At 47.8% G+C, this 14,254-nt stretch overlaps 2 protein-coding genes across 2 annotated transcripts; one reads left to right on the top strand and one right to left on the bottom strand.

Annotated features, from left to right (window-relative positions):
- Positions 1 to 2,001: 2,001 nt before the first annotated feature.
- NDUFA7 (NADH:ubiquinone oxidoreductase subunit A7) lies at positions 2,002 to 7,063 on the bottom strand. The gene is made up of 4 exons (XM_081895328.1): positions 6,917 to 7,063; positions 5,065 to 5,114; positions 3,952 to 4,101; positions 2,002 to 2,234 (listed from the first exon to the last, which is right to left on the bottom strand). The coding sequence occupies exons 1-4, from the start codon at positions 6,965 to 6,967 to the stop codon at positions 2,138 to 2,140; spliced, it is 348 nt and encodes a 115-aa protein (XP_081751454.1). The 5' UTR covers positions 6,968 to 7,063; the 3' UTR covers positions 2,002 to 2,137.
- A 595-nt stretch (positions 7,064 to 7,658) lies between these two features.
- RPS28 (ribosomal protein S28) lies at positions 7,659 to 12,729 on the top strand. Its single transcript, XM_081895329.1, has 3 exons — positions 7,659 to 7,815; positions 10,166 to 10,299; positions 12,625 to 12,729. Exons 1-2 carry the CDS (start codon positions 7,729 to 7,731, stop codon positions 10,286 to 10,288), a joined length of 210 nt encoding a protein of 69 aa, XP_081751455.1. The 5' UTR covers positions 7,659 to 7,728; the 3' UTR covers positions 10,289 to 10,299; positions 12,625 to 12,729.
- Positions 12,730 to 14,254: the final 1,525 nt, after the last annotated feature.

Below are 14,254 nucleotides of genomic sequence, written 5' to 3'. Positions count from 1 at the left end.
TATGAGCTTTCGTGTGCATGCTCACTTCTTCAGATACACACATATCTGAAATGGATTGATCGGAACCTGGCTGTGACATCGGCTCAAAATCCCAACCTCACTGCAGTTGAGGCCAACAGCTGACTTGAGCAGCAGCCATCGAGTGCATCATCTGCAAAAGAATTGGAATAAACTGTGGCCTGATTAACGTCTGGGAAAATGGTGAGGGGACCAACAGGAAACTGCTAAGGGAGTTTTGAGTCCTTTTATTCTGTTGCAGTTGCAGAGAATGGGGAGTGGGGGGCCACCCCAGGTGTCATCACTGAGGGGGGTGGCAAAAGGACAAAAAGCAGAGTTTAAAAATAATTAAAGATTGGGCTCACCAAACCTTTTAGTTGAGTTTTAAAATGCGGTTGGCACTGGGCGCCACACCGTGGGGGCTGGCACTTACCGGGGGGGGGCATGCAGAGTGCCTGATCCACGCATCTCTCCTGGGAGTGACGTGGTGGCTTGGGCCCCTGCAGGCTGGGCGCTGCCTGAAACGGCAGCGTGGGGCTTGCGTCTGCCCCCTGCCTCTCCCTCAGCCGCCCTACAGCTGAGTGGGAGGTGGCAGAGGATAGGCTCGAGGCAGCGCCCCCTGCCCGCAGGACCCCCGGGTTGAACCGGGCACCCGAGCGGCTGGCTATGCCGCTGTTCTGTTGTTTGCTTTGCTGCCCATTCTTCTCACAATCAAGGATCCTGTTTCCTATAATTGAAATTTACTTGTTTTCCAATGTATAACTAAACAAATTAATCCCAAATTGTCTTTTGTTAGGTTTCACTTATTAGCTTTATGGATAAATTATCCTTTATTAGTTTCATTTCATTTCCATCACATCCAGCATGCTTTGCTACCCCATCTTCTCACAAGTATCCTGTTTCCTATTTTATTTTTCACTAGACATATTTGGATTCTTCCATTTAGACTTGAAGGAATGTGAATGATTATAAAAACAAGAGATTCAGATTATGTTTATATGTCAAATCCTTCATAGGGGTGGCAGGTCCCGGTGAAACATAAGCTTCATTTGGTGGTATTCACAACCTTTTTTTTGTATTCTCTTTGTATCAGGTCAGTTCTGTTGGAACATCCAATTCATTGTGTATTCTCTTGAGAATGTATTTTATGTTAGGAACCCTTTAAACTAGACTTTGACTTTAGACTTGGTGCATTTTTTTCCTTTTTGGTTATTTTATATTTCTTGCTGGAATGTTATTTTAACTTTCCAACGATGTTTTAAATTTATATATATATAAAACCAATAGTTGGGTCTGAAGCTCAACAAAAATGAAAACGAAGATCATGGCCACTGGTCCCAACACCTCCTGGCAAATAGAAGGGAGAGAAATGGAGACAGTGAGAGATTTTACTTTCTTGGACTCCATGATCACTGCAGATGGTGACAGCTGTCACGAAATTAAAAGACGTCTGCTTCTTGGGAGAAAGGCGATGGCAAACCTAGACAGCATCTTAAAAAGCAGAGACACCACCTTGCCAACAAAGGTCCATATAGTTAAAGCTATGGTTTTCCCAGTAGTGATGTATGGAAGTGAGAGCTGGACCATAAAAAAGGCTGATCGCTGAAGAATCGATGCTTTTGAATTCTGGTGCTGGAGGAGACTCTTGAGAGTCCCATGGACATCAAGAAGATCAAACTGATCCAGTCTTAAGGAAATCAGCCCTGAGTGCTCACAGGAAGGACAAATCCTGAAGCTGAGGCTCCAATACTTTGGCCACCTCATGAGAAGACTCCCTTGATGTTGGGAAAGACCCTGATGTTGGGAAAGATGGAGGGCGCAAGGAGAAGGGGACGACAGAGGACGAGATGGTGGGACAGTGTTCTCAACGCTACCAGCCTGAGTTTGACCAAACTGCGGGAGGCAGTGGAAGACAGGAGTGCCTGGTGTGCTCTGGTCCAGGGGGTCACAAAGAGTCGGACACGACTAAACAACAACAACAAAACCAATAGCAAGAGATTCAGATGACGTTAGGGATTGAGTTTAATCAGTCAGGTACCAATCAGAACAATGTGAATGGTCAGAAATAACGTCCACACACGGAAATATTTCCACGGAGTTTTGCACCATTTCCTGCTCTCCTCCCCATCTGCCTGGCAGCTCACAAATAAGGCTCATCTCTCGACAGTTCCCATTTCCGTGGCGCAGGGCCAGGTTTCACCGGCTTTCTCTCTGTTGGTGCAATAGAAGATTCTGAGCTGGAGGGGAAGAGAAACAGGAGATGGTTACATTTCCAAATCTTCAAAGAGTACAAGAATGTAGGCGGGACCCCTGAAAAACAACTGAAAAATAAGGCTGACATTTTAAAATTGATTTCATATTAGTTTTGAATACAGAATGTTAAGTTTAATCAATAAGGCTGCCAGCTTTGGTGGAAAGATTAATAACAACAACAACAATAAAAAAAAAATTATACCCTGCCCTCCCTGGCCAGAGCCGGGCTCAGGGCGGCTAATACCAGTAAAATTACAATAAAAACATAATGGGGGGGGGGAACAATTTAAAATACAGGTTAAAATGCAATTTAAGCAGAGCAAATATTAGCGCTCCTCGATCAAAGGAATACTGAGGCTTTTAAGCCAAGTCCACTCAGAGGGCAGATACTGTATGGTGGATCTGAAGAAAAATATTAAAGGTTAGAGCTCTTTCCATTTGGAGTTTTCCAGTTTGGGAGAGAGCAGGAAAACAAAGGGATGAGGATGACTAGAGATTCATACACATTATACACGAAGTGGAAAAAGACACATTTCTCTCTCTGTCATACTTACAGGTTCAGGGTGTTCGTATTAATTTAAAAGGCTCAGACTCATTTGGGTGCCAGATCCCTCATGGAGCAAATCCCTTATACCCCCTGCCTGGTCACAGGTTGTCAGAGGAGTCACTCTGAATGGTTCCCCATGGCTCAGATCCACCAGGCGCTGTATGTTTAGTATTGTGGGTACAGTTTTATGGAACTTCCTTCCAGCTGACAAGCCCTCCTAGATGTCTGGTACTTGCTACACACCTTTACTTTATTACCACAGGCATTTCAGTTGATATTTTATTGTATAGTTTTAACTGTTTTTTTGTTTTGTTTTGGTATTAGAACCATACAGCAGCATCACAGATTTGTACGGTTGGACCCCAAAGGTCATCCAATCTAACCCCCTGCAATGCTGGAATCGCTCGTAAACAATTCCAAACCTTAAAAAACTCCAAGGAAGGAGAGTCCCAAAACTGGTAATGCCCATTAATTTAAATGTTTCTACTCTGTTACTAGGGATGCGGGTGGCGCTGTGGGTTAAACCACAGAGCCTAGGACTTGCCGATCAGAAGGTCGGCAGTTTGAATCCTCACGACGGGGTGAGCTCCCGTTGCTCGGTCCCTGCTCCTGCCAACCTAGCAGTTCAAAAGCACCTCAAAGTGCAAGTAGATAAATAGGTACCTCTCTGGCAGGAAGGTAAACGGCGTTTTTGTGCGCTTCTCTGGTTCGCCAGAAGCGGCTTGGTCATGCTGACCACATGACCTGAAAGCTGTACGCCGGCTCCCTCAGCCAGTAAAGCGAGATGAGCGCTGCAACCCCAGAGTCGGTCACGACTGGACCTAATGGTCAGGGGTCCCTTTACCTTTACTTACTCTGTTACTGAATGTGGGAAATTTAAAACGTGGTCAAAAACCAACAATTCATGTCTTGCTAGACAGGCACATGATAGGAGCTGAAGTTTGCAGAGTTTTCAACCAAAATACTTCATTAAATTTGATATATCCCAAGCTGACCAGCCAACAAGATGAAGCTGTACCAGCTGTCTGTCTACAGTTTTACCTTGGCTGCTCCAGTCCAGTAGGGCTCTTAAATAACAGCCAGACCTGGCCCCATTTAGCTTCCAAGATTGCTAGGCTGAAGTGGGTGTAGACCAAAAGGAACACAAAACCTACCTGGCATGCTGCTGCCCTGGAGCCAACCTTTTCTGAGCTGATACAAGGACAATGGGAGGGAAAGTCTCCCGGCGTCCGTCACGGGTGCAGTAGTAATTGTTTGCAAATTTATGGCTGGGGCCGACAGGGAGGCGTGGAGGTGGCTGAGTCCTAAAGAACAAGACGTTTAAGAAGGTCAAACAATGGAAGGGGGAAATCTAAGAGGTTTGGTTCAGTTATCTGACCAGTAATTAGCAAACAACAGGATTGATCTCCCATAAATTGAAAGTATCTAAAGGGCTGAGCTCAAATGACATTTTCCCCCGTAATATGGCATGATTTTATTTCTTACACAGATATTGAGGCACATGACCACACAAGCGCCATCGGCATATGCTAATGTCTGGCTTGTTTTAAGACAATATAGAGCCTTTATTCACAGTAATAATGGAACTCACAGGTCAAGGGTGCGAATCCTCCCACCCAGCCTGGAAGCTCATTGGGTTGTTCACTCACTCTCTGCCTGGCCTACTTCACAGGGTTGCTGTGAGGATAGAATGAGGAGGAAAACTACCTACATGACCTTGAGCTCCTTGCAGGAAAAGTGGGATATAATGTACAAAATAAATACTATTCATCAATACTCAATACTCTAAATTTCTTCTCCATTATTTGATTTATATCCCACCCTTCCACATGAAGGAGCCCTGGACAGCAGTAATAAAACATGTTAGTTAAAAAAACCAAAAACCATTATCTAAGGGTTATTGGGAACAGTGTCTTTCAGCCTCAAATGTCCGGGCAAACAGAAACATTTTAGGATTTCATAGAATTGTAGAGTTGGAAGGGACCACAAAGGTCATTTCACTGTCCAACCCTCTGCAATGGAAGAATCTTTTTGCCCGCCGTAGGGCTCAAACCCATGACTTTGAGATGGAAGGTCTAGTGCTCTGCAGACTGAGCTGTCCCAGCTCCGACTTTCTCCTGAAAGTCCCTCAGGTGTGCTGTTCAAAACTCGTTTCCTTGGGGGAGAGAGGCCTGCGGCTGAGATATGAACCCAGGGCTTTGGTTCCTTTCCAGGGGAAAAGCAGCGAAGGAACCCCTCCCACACTTGACACACACACACACCCTTACCTCTTGGCAATCTCTGTGTAACGAAGCTGAAGTTTCGCCTGGAGATCTCGCTGTTAAAAACAAAGAGAGAAGGACAAAACAGGGGCAAGGCTCAAGTCAAGTGTGCCACCTGGAGGGCAGGAAGCCTATGTTTTCTTAAAAACTAAACTGCAACAAGAATATAATAATAATAACAATAATTTATTATTTGTACCCCGCCCATCTGGCTGGGTTTCCCCAGCCACTCTGGGCGGCTTCCAACAAAGATGAAAAATACACTAAAATGTCACATATTAAAAACTCCCCTGAACAGGGCTGCCTTCAGATGTCTTCTGAATGTCAAGTAGTTGTTTATCGCTTTGACATCTGATGGGAGGGCATTCCACAGGGCGGGGAACTAAGTTTGATGAATTGATTGGATTGCCATATAACTGCCTTTAAAAAAATATATATTTAGGAGGTCTCCCCAGGAGCAGGAATATAACCCTCATGATCCCTTGTGCAGAAAGGGGACAGGGCTAGGCTATCCGACAGGAATACGTGAAGGGGGGGGGGACCTAAATCTACTCGGCAGAATTTCCCGCCACCATGGCCACAGGGATCCTTTAGAGCAGTGTTTCCCAACCTTCAGTCTCCAGCTGTTTTCAGACTACAATTCCCATCATCCCTGACCACTGGTCTTGCTAGCTAGGGACGATGGGAGTTGTAGTCCCAAACATCTGGAGGGCCGGGGTTTGCCTATGTCTGGTTAAAACGACCCCCGTGGGCCGCTTGTGGCCCATGGGCTGCAGGTTGCCGACCCCTGATCTAGCCCAACCCACTGAAATGCAGGAATATGCAGCTGCATTGATCGAACCTGCAACCTTGGCATTGCCAGCACCACATTCTCACTTTGGAAAGGACGATTCTGTGATTCCAGGTTTCTCGGCAGAATTTCCCGCCACCATGGCCACAGGGATCCTTTAGAGCAGTGTTTCCCAACCTTCAGTCTCCAGCTGTTTTCAGACTACTATTCCCATCATCCCTGACCACTGGTCTTGCTAGCTAGGGATGATGGGAGTTGTAGTCCAAAAACAGCTGGAGACCCAAGGTTGGGAAACATTGCTTTAGAGCAGGCTTCCTCAACCTTGGGCCTCCAGATGTTTTGAGACTACAGTTCCCATCACCCCTGGCCACTGGTCCTGCTAGCTAGGGATCATGGGAGTTGTAGGCCAAAAAACATCTGGAGGCCCAAGGTTGGGAAACATTGCTTTAGAGCAGGCTTCCTCAACCTTGGGGCTCCAGATGTTTTGAGACTACAGTTCCCATCATCCCTGGCCACTGGTCCTGCTAGCTAGGGATCATGGGAGTTGTAGGCCAAAAAACATCTGGAGGCCCAAGGTTGGGAAACATTGCTTTAGAGCAGGCTTCCTCAACCTTGGGGCTCCAGATGTTTTGAGACTACAGTTCCCATCATCCCTGGCCACTGGTCCTGCTAGCTAGGGATCATGGGAGTTGTAGGCCAAAAACATCTGGAGGGCTGAGGTTGAGGAAGCCTGCTTTAGAGCATAAGTTCCCAACTTGTGGGTCCCCAGATGTTGTTGGACTACAACTCCCATCATCCCTGAGCTCTGGTCTTGCTAGCTAGGGAAAATGGGAGTTGTAGTTCAAGAACATCTGGGGACCCACAGGTTGAGAAAGGCTGCTTTAGAGCAGGCATAGGCAAACCCCGGCCCTCCAGATGTTTTGGGACTACAACTCCCATGATCCCTAGCTAACAGGACCAGTGGTCAGGGATGATGGGAATTGTAGTCCCAAACATCTAGAGGGCCGGGGCTTGCCTACGCCTGCGTTAGAGTCTGCCTGCCGGTTCCCAGCCCGGTTCGGTTCTTACCCCGGCCGCAAAGTTGCGGATCTTCTGGATGAGGCGGGTGGCCGACGCCATTTTGGCCTGTGTTGTCAAGGGCACGGGAGCCGCGGGGCACCTCGGGAAAACGACGATTCGGAAAGTCTCTTCGGGGCTTCCGTAGTTATGTGTAGTGCCGCGTGGCACGCCGGGAGGAAGGGAGTCCCGGGCGGCAGGAAGCAGGTCGCGCAGTGCACCCTGGGAGTGGTGAGGGAAACGCTGTGAGGAAAAGCCAGCCGTCTCTCTCTTTCTCCCTTCCTCTCTCTCTCCATTAAGTCTAAATGGAAGAATCCAAATCCGTCTAGAGGAAAATAAAATTATAGGAAATAGGATACTGTACTTGTTTGTGAGAAGGGTGTAGCAAAGCATGCTGGGAAGAAGGACGTGAGGGACTCGTGTGTGTGTTTGTGGAAATAAATGAAACCTAATAGAGAATAATTTATTAATAAAGCTAAGAAGTGAACTCTAACCAAAGACAACGTGTATTTATTTATTGATACATTGAGAAACGAGTAAATTTCACATTCAACAGAAACCCCTCAGCGCGGGGCATGCCGGGAATCGCCTGTTGACCAAACGGACCTCGCTATGCATGCTGGGAAGCAGCGCCCCCCCCCTTTGGACTACAACTCCCGCCATCCCCGAGCGCTGACAGCGCCGGCGGAGGCTGTCGGGAGTTAAAGTCTTTACGTCACACACCGCTCCGGGAGCTGGTAGGCGTGGCTTCGTCCCCTCCGAGGGTATATAAAGGCCCGTCCCGGGCCACGTGACCCTTTCCGCCTGCCGCCTTCGCCTCCGCCATGGACACGAGCCGCGTGCAGCCCATCAAGCTGGCCCGAGTCACCAAAGTGCTGGGCCGGACAGGCTCGCAGGGGCAGTGCACCCAGGTAAGCCCGGGAGAGAGGTGGGGGGGGACAAGGCCTCCCCGCAGACTGCTCCTCCACTTCCGGGGGGGGGATTTGCACTCTGCACGCCCTCAGAGGCTAACCACCCCCTTCCTCTCATCTCAGTGCCTGAGTCTGGGCCTCTTCAAGCCCTAGGAGGCGCCTCAGCGACCCCACCAGAGGGTTGGACTAGATGATCCTCGGGGGGGGATTTGCACTCTGCACGCCCTCAGAGGCTAACCACCCCCTTCCTCCTCCTCTCGTCTCGGTGCCTTAATCTGGGCCTCTTCAAGGCTAAGGAGGAGCCTCGGTCACGCCACCAGAGGCTTGGGCTAGATCCTCGGGGGGGGGGGATTTGCACTTTCCACACTCTCAGAGGTTAAGCACCCCTTCCTCCTCTCGTCTCGTGCCTGAGTCTGGGCTTCTTCAAAGCGAAGGAGGGGCCTCAGCGACCCCACCAGAGGGTTGGAGTAGATGATCCTCAGGGGGGGGTTGCACTCTGCACGCCCTCAGAGGCTAACCACCTCCTTCTGCCTCCTCCCTCGGTGCCTGACCCCGGGCCTCTTCAAGGTGACGCCACCAGACACACAAACACACTACCTCGCCATCAAATTTTGTGGGTCAGGGCATCAGAAAAGTTTGGCGGTTAACTTGTGGGGGGGTTGCACTAGATGAGGGTTGGACTAGATGATCCTCGGGGGGGGGGTTGCACTCTGCACGCCCTCAGAGGCTAGCCACCCCCTTCTTCCTCGTCTTGGTGCCTGAGTCTGGGCCTCTTCAAGGCGAAGGAGGGGCCTCGACGACGCCACCAGAGGGTTAGACTAGATGATCCTCGGGTGGGGTCCCCTCCCACTCTGCAACTCTTGGTGTAGACGTATTTTCGTAAAAAAGTTTCCAGGAACGAAACCCTTGGAAGAGCCTTACTCGTTTTGCAAAGTTTAAATGCGGTTGTGCGGGGGGAGCGCAAACCTCAAAGCACTCCCCTGTAAAGTCCAATCAAGAAAAAAGTTTGCATCCCTACTCAAAATGCTAATAATAAAAAAATTCTTATTTCTACCCCGTCCATCTGGCTGGGTTTCCGCAGACATTCTGGAGGGCTCCCAACAGAGTATTAAAAACACAATAAGACATCAAACATTGAAAGCTTCCCTAAACCCATTAATGCCACCTTGATTTTCCTAGAAGCATCTGGGTAGGTTTGTAAACCTCCCTGTGAGTGATTATTATTATTTATTAAATGTGTGTATACTGCCATTCATCTGTAGATCTCAGGACAGTTCACAACATAAAAATAAAAAAAAATTCATTTAAAAATGAACAAAAGAAAGCCAATAACACCCCCCTTCAATCATAGAGTTGGAAGAGACCCCAAGGGCCATCGAGTCCAACCCCCTGCCAAGCAGGAAACACCATCAGAGCACTCCTGACATATGGTTGTCAAGCCTCTGCTTCAAGACCTCCAAAGAAGGAGACTCCACCACACTCCTTGGCAGCAAATTCCACTGTCCAACAGCTCTTACTGTCAGGAAGTTCTTCCTAATGTTGAGGTGGAATCTTCTTTCTTGTAGTTTGGATCCATTGCTCCATGTCCGCTTCTCTGGAGCAGCAGAAAACAACCTTTCTCCCTCCTCTATGTGACATCCTTTTATATATTTGAACATGGCTATCATATCACCCCTGAACCTCCTCTTCTCCAGGCTAAAGATGCCCAGCTCCCTTAGCCGTTCCTCATAAGGCATCGTTTCCAGGCCTTTGACCATTTTGGTTGCCCTCCTCTGGACACGTTCCAGTTTGTCAGTGTCCTTCTTGAACTGTGGTGCCCAGAAGTGGACACAGTACTCCAGCTGAGGTCTGACCAGAGCAGAATACAGTGGCACTATTACTTCCCTGGATCTAGATGCTATGCTCCTATTGATGCAGCCCAGAATTGCATTGGCTTTTTTAGCTGCCGCGTCACACTGTTGGCTCATGTCAAGTTTGTGGTCAACCAAGACTCCTAGATCCTTTCCCCATGTACTGCTCTCAAGCCAGGTGTCACCCATCTTGTATTTGTGCCTCTCATTTTTTTTGCCCAAGTGCAATACTTTACATTTCTCCCCGTTAAAATTCATCTTTGTTTTGGCCCAGTTCTCTAATCTGTCAAGGTCATTTTGAAGTGTGATCCTGTCCTCTGGGGTGTTAGCCACCCCTCCCAGTTTGGTGTCATCTGCAAATTTGATCAGGATGCCCTTGAGTCCATCATCCAAGTCGTTGATAAAGATGTTGAATAAGACCGGGCCCAAGACAGAACCCTGTGGCATCCTCTGTCTTGGTTCCATTTCATCCTGCTAATGCCTCACTGTCTCCTTCGTAGGTCCGTGTGGAATTCATGGATGACACCAGCCGTTCGATTATCCGCAACGTGAAAGGCCCAGTCCGGGAAGGGGATGTGCTCACGCTGTTGGAGTCTGAACGCGAGGCCCGGCGGTTGCGCTGAGCTGTAGCCAAGTGAGTCTTCTTCTAATTACCCATCCCCTCTCGAGCAGTGCGCAGTTCAGCCTTGCTCAACCCTGACATCTTCCAGATTATCATTTAATCTCCTTCCCCAGGTGTTTGAAAAAAGCAGTGCACGAAATACAATAAAAGCAGCTGAAGGCAAGACTGGTGGGAGCGAAAGCAGCAGATACATGTAAAATCCACGGGGAGGACAGGAGAAGAATGTTGCATTGTGCAAGGAGAAATTAATAATAATTTATTATTTATACCCCGTCCGTCTGGCTGGGTTTCCCCAGCCACTCTGAGCGGCTCTCAGCAGATCTTTAAAAACAGAATAAAACCTCAAACATTAAAATCTTCCCTAAACAGGGCTGCCTTCATAATAATTATTAATAATAATGTTATTATTTATACCCCGCCCATCTGGCTGCGATTCCCCAGACACTCTGGGCGGCTCCCAACGGAATATAAAAAACACAATCAAATATTGAAAACTTCCCCAAACAGGGCTGCCTTCAGATGTCTTCTAAAAGTCAGGTAGTTGTTTATTTCCCTGACATCTGACAGGAGGGTGTTCCACAGGGCAGGCACCACCACCTAGAAGGCCCTCTGCCTGGTTCCCTGTAACCTCACGTCTCGCAGTGAGGGAACTGCCAGAAGGCCCTCAGAGCTGGACCTCCGTGTTTGTGTTGATGCTTCTTTGACTACAACCCAGTGGTTGCATCCATCCGAGTTGCACTGGAATTAGACCCACTGAAATTAAGGAATCTCTGAATAAGAGTAACATTGGATAGAATCCACTACAACACTCATGGCAGAGACCTATTCGCCCAGCTGGGAAAAGCCCTTGGGAACAAAAAGGTCTTCAGTTGTTCTCCAGAGAACATAGAAGAAGAGTTTGGATTTGATATCCCGCTACCCAAAGGAGTCTCAAAGCGGCTAACATTCTCCTTTCCCTTCCTCCCCCACAACAAACACTTTGTGAGGTGAGTGGGGCTGAGAGACTTCAGAGAAGTGTGACTGGCCCAAGGTCACCCAGCAGCTGCATGTGGAGGAGCGGAGACACGAACCCGGTTCCCCAGATTAGGAGACTACCGCTCTTAACCACTACACCACACTGGCTCAACAGGAATGCTATTTCATAGAACGGGCCGCCAAATTAAAAGCCTTGCTCCGAGTTAACGTGGAGTGGGCCTCAGATCTTTGGAACTTGCAGGAAAAGGATGCTTTTTAAATCACAACTCCCATACGCGGGTCCATTGAACCCATCATCAATTACAGGTGCTAACATTCTAGTTTCGGTCTGCTTTCCTGGCCAGGATTTTGGCAGCCCTCCCCTTTCTATCCACCTAGCCTTAAACAAAGCCTTTTTAAGAATCCTCCTAGAGCATTCTCATGCCTGCAGTTGTCTGATCAATATTTGGTGGTCCATAGGCATGCTGAAAGATTGAAAGTGGGATGTTGTTTCTCTTCACTTAGGATGAGTTTAAATGATCTGGCAACTAGCTTTGAATTATTGCAGTTCGCTAGAAAATATTCCCTGGGCGTAAAGAAAAACCTTTGCATTCAAACATGCTCAGAACCTCAGTTGGCCCCCAAATGGAAAACCTTGCGGGATACGCAACTTTTGCTTTGGAGTAAAAATAATAACTCGTAAATTGTGTCTTGTCAAAGGCTTGGAGGACCCAGTGCTGTTTGGTGGGATTTTATCTTATCTGCAGCAGATACAGACACACAGGACTTCCTCTTCACAATACAGTATGAAATTTGGTTTTCCTAATGGTTTTGAAGGAATTCAGCAACATAATAATATCATTGGAAGATCACGGGGTGGTTCACAACATAAAAATACAAAATAGGAACACAAAATACATAATAAAACAAAAACAAACCAATAACACTCCCCCCCCCCCAGCACATTTAAAAGGCCATAAAAGGTTCCTATTCTATTGGATGTACTGCACTGCTTTTGTAATTCATTATTTTTATTACATTGTTTTGTTTGACTTTATTTATATTTTATTGTCGATAAATTATTTTACAACACACACAACACTATAAAAGGGAGGGGAACTTAAACAGAAAGTACAAAAACAAATAATGAACTTATAACCACCTTTCAGAAAAAGGAAAAAAAATGACTGACTTGACTTTAAATGTGCTCGGAATTCCAATTCCTGTTCACCCCAGCCACCAGTTGGGGGAGTCCAGCCCCACTTGCAGGTTCAGATTGTGCAGTGCCGATCATTCCCCTAATCTTTCTGGTGCTCTGAAATTCAGCTGCCTGTCGATAGGGTTGAGGCATGCAACTAAATCCCGGTTTGTTTTGTTTTCTAGGTTGGGTCAAAACTCCCATGCGATGTGTTCGTACAAGCCTGGTCGAAGAGTGATGAGCTACCCTCGGTCCTTCCAATAAACTTCCTTTGCCCTCCACCACTTAAACTTGTGTGCAGTGTTTTTAAATTGCCATAGCAAAATATTTCGTAATGGTCGAAATAGTTGTATGGTGTTATGGGTACATACGCAGACCTTTCTCCCTGCCTGCCCCATTTAAGCCCAATCCCTATTCATTAGGTAAAGGTAAAGGGACCCCTGACCATTAGGTCCAGTTGTGACCGACTGGGGTTGCGTGCTCATCTCGTTTTATTGGCCGAGGGAGCCGGCGTACAGCTTTCAGGTCATGGTGGCCAGCATGACTAAGCCGCTTCTGGCAAACCAGAGCAGTACACGGAAACGCCGTTTACCTTCCCGACGGAGCGGTACCTATTTATCTGCTTACACTTTGACGTGCTTTTGAACTGCTAGGTTGGCAGGAGCAGGGACTGAGCAATGGGAGCTCACCCCATCACGGGGATTCGAACCGCCAACCTTCTGATCGGCAAGTCCTAGGCTCTGGTTTAACCCACAGCACCACCCGCATTCCTTATCCTTATTCATTACTGCAGTTATATCTGAGGGGCAGGTGGGGCTTGTCCACTGGGAAGGTAGCCCATCTAGGAGAAGGAAAACTGATCCTAAATTGGCTGCCTTGTGGGATATTTTTTCGGGAGAAGAAAAGGCAGTGCACCCTATACTGGAGGCGAGCGACTCCCACAGATGGTTGGGTGGCGCCTTCTGGCAACCCCTGCATCGAAGCCAGCTCCAAACGTCTTGCTCTTCTTTCCTCTGGACTGTATCAGCAAGGCCGCGAGGGGGGTCTTCTTGTCTCAGGACCCCCAGACACGCTGCCCAGGCTTGTGCCCTGGGGGGGGGGTGTCACATCGGTGCTGCTCATACAGTGGTTTCACCCCCGGAGGCACACTCCATTATCTCAAGGTGGCATAGGAGCCCGCAAGCTTTCTTCAGCCCTCCCCATTTTCTTTGCACTCCCTCCCAGCTCTTAGGTTACCTCCACACCATACATTTAAAGCATGCAGCTTCCCACAAAGAACCCTGAGAGCTAGCGCCTCCTCTTTGCAGAGCTACAATTCCCAGCACCTTTAGAACACCACAGTTCCCAAAGTTTCTTGTGGGATGGATCAAATCTATGCTTCCAGGTGCCATAAGAAAGCTGCAGAGATAGCGCAGGATCGTGCACACCCCGGAAATGATCTCTTTCAGCTTCTGCCTTCTGGAAGAAGGTTCAGGATTATAAAGACTAGGACTAGCCGCCTGAGAAACAGCTTCTATCCAAATGCAGTTTTGGTTTTAAACGCAGTGTAAAGAGTCTCTATGGGAGTATATTGTATTTAAAAATGAGGTATCAGAGTTTTTAGGGGCTAACCAGGTTGGGATAGCAGGCTTGTTGGTTTTTGAATGTCTTATGTAGATATTTTTAAATTTTGTTCTGTATGGGACAAGGACTGAGATTATTGTATCGTATTGATGGGACTCTGATTATAGTGTGGGTGTGCCTATATCCTCTGATTTATTCATGTATCTTTGCTGGTTACTGCAGCAGCTTGAATCCTCTTGGTGCCTCAGGGCT

This window comes from Podarcis melisellensis, assembly GCF_964234715.1.
Source record: "Podarcis melisellensis genome assembly, chromosome: 18".
NCBI lineage: Eukaryota > Metazoa > Chordata > Lepidosauria > Squamata > Lacertidae > Podarcis > Podarcis melisellensis.
Note: the sequence above shows the minus strand (reverse complement) of the source record. Positions and strands in the feature narration are given on the sequence as shown.

Coding starts and splice junctions, on each gene's coding strand:
- NDUFA7 (XM_081895328.1), bottom strand. CDS start 6,967: ATGGCGTCGGCCACCCGCCTCATCCAGAAGATCCGCAACTTTGCGGCC. Junction 5,115..6,916: donor TCCGCAACTTTGCGGCCGGG/GTAAGAACCGAA, acceptor TGTTTTTAACAG/CGAGATCTCCAGGCGAAACT. Junction 4,102..5,064: donor TACACAGAGATTGCCAAGAG/GTAAGGGTGTGT, acceptor CTTGTTCTTTAG/GACTCAGCCACCTCCACGCC.
- RPS28 (XM_081895329.1), top strand. CDS start 7,729: ATGGACACGAGCCGCGTGCAGCCCATCAAGCTGGCCCGAGTCACCAAA. Junction 7,816..10,165: donor CGCAGGGGCAGTGCACCCAG/GTAAGCCCGGGA, acceptor TCTCCTTCGTAG/GTCCGTGTGGAATTCATGGA.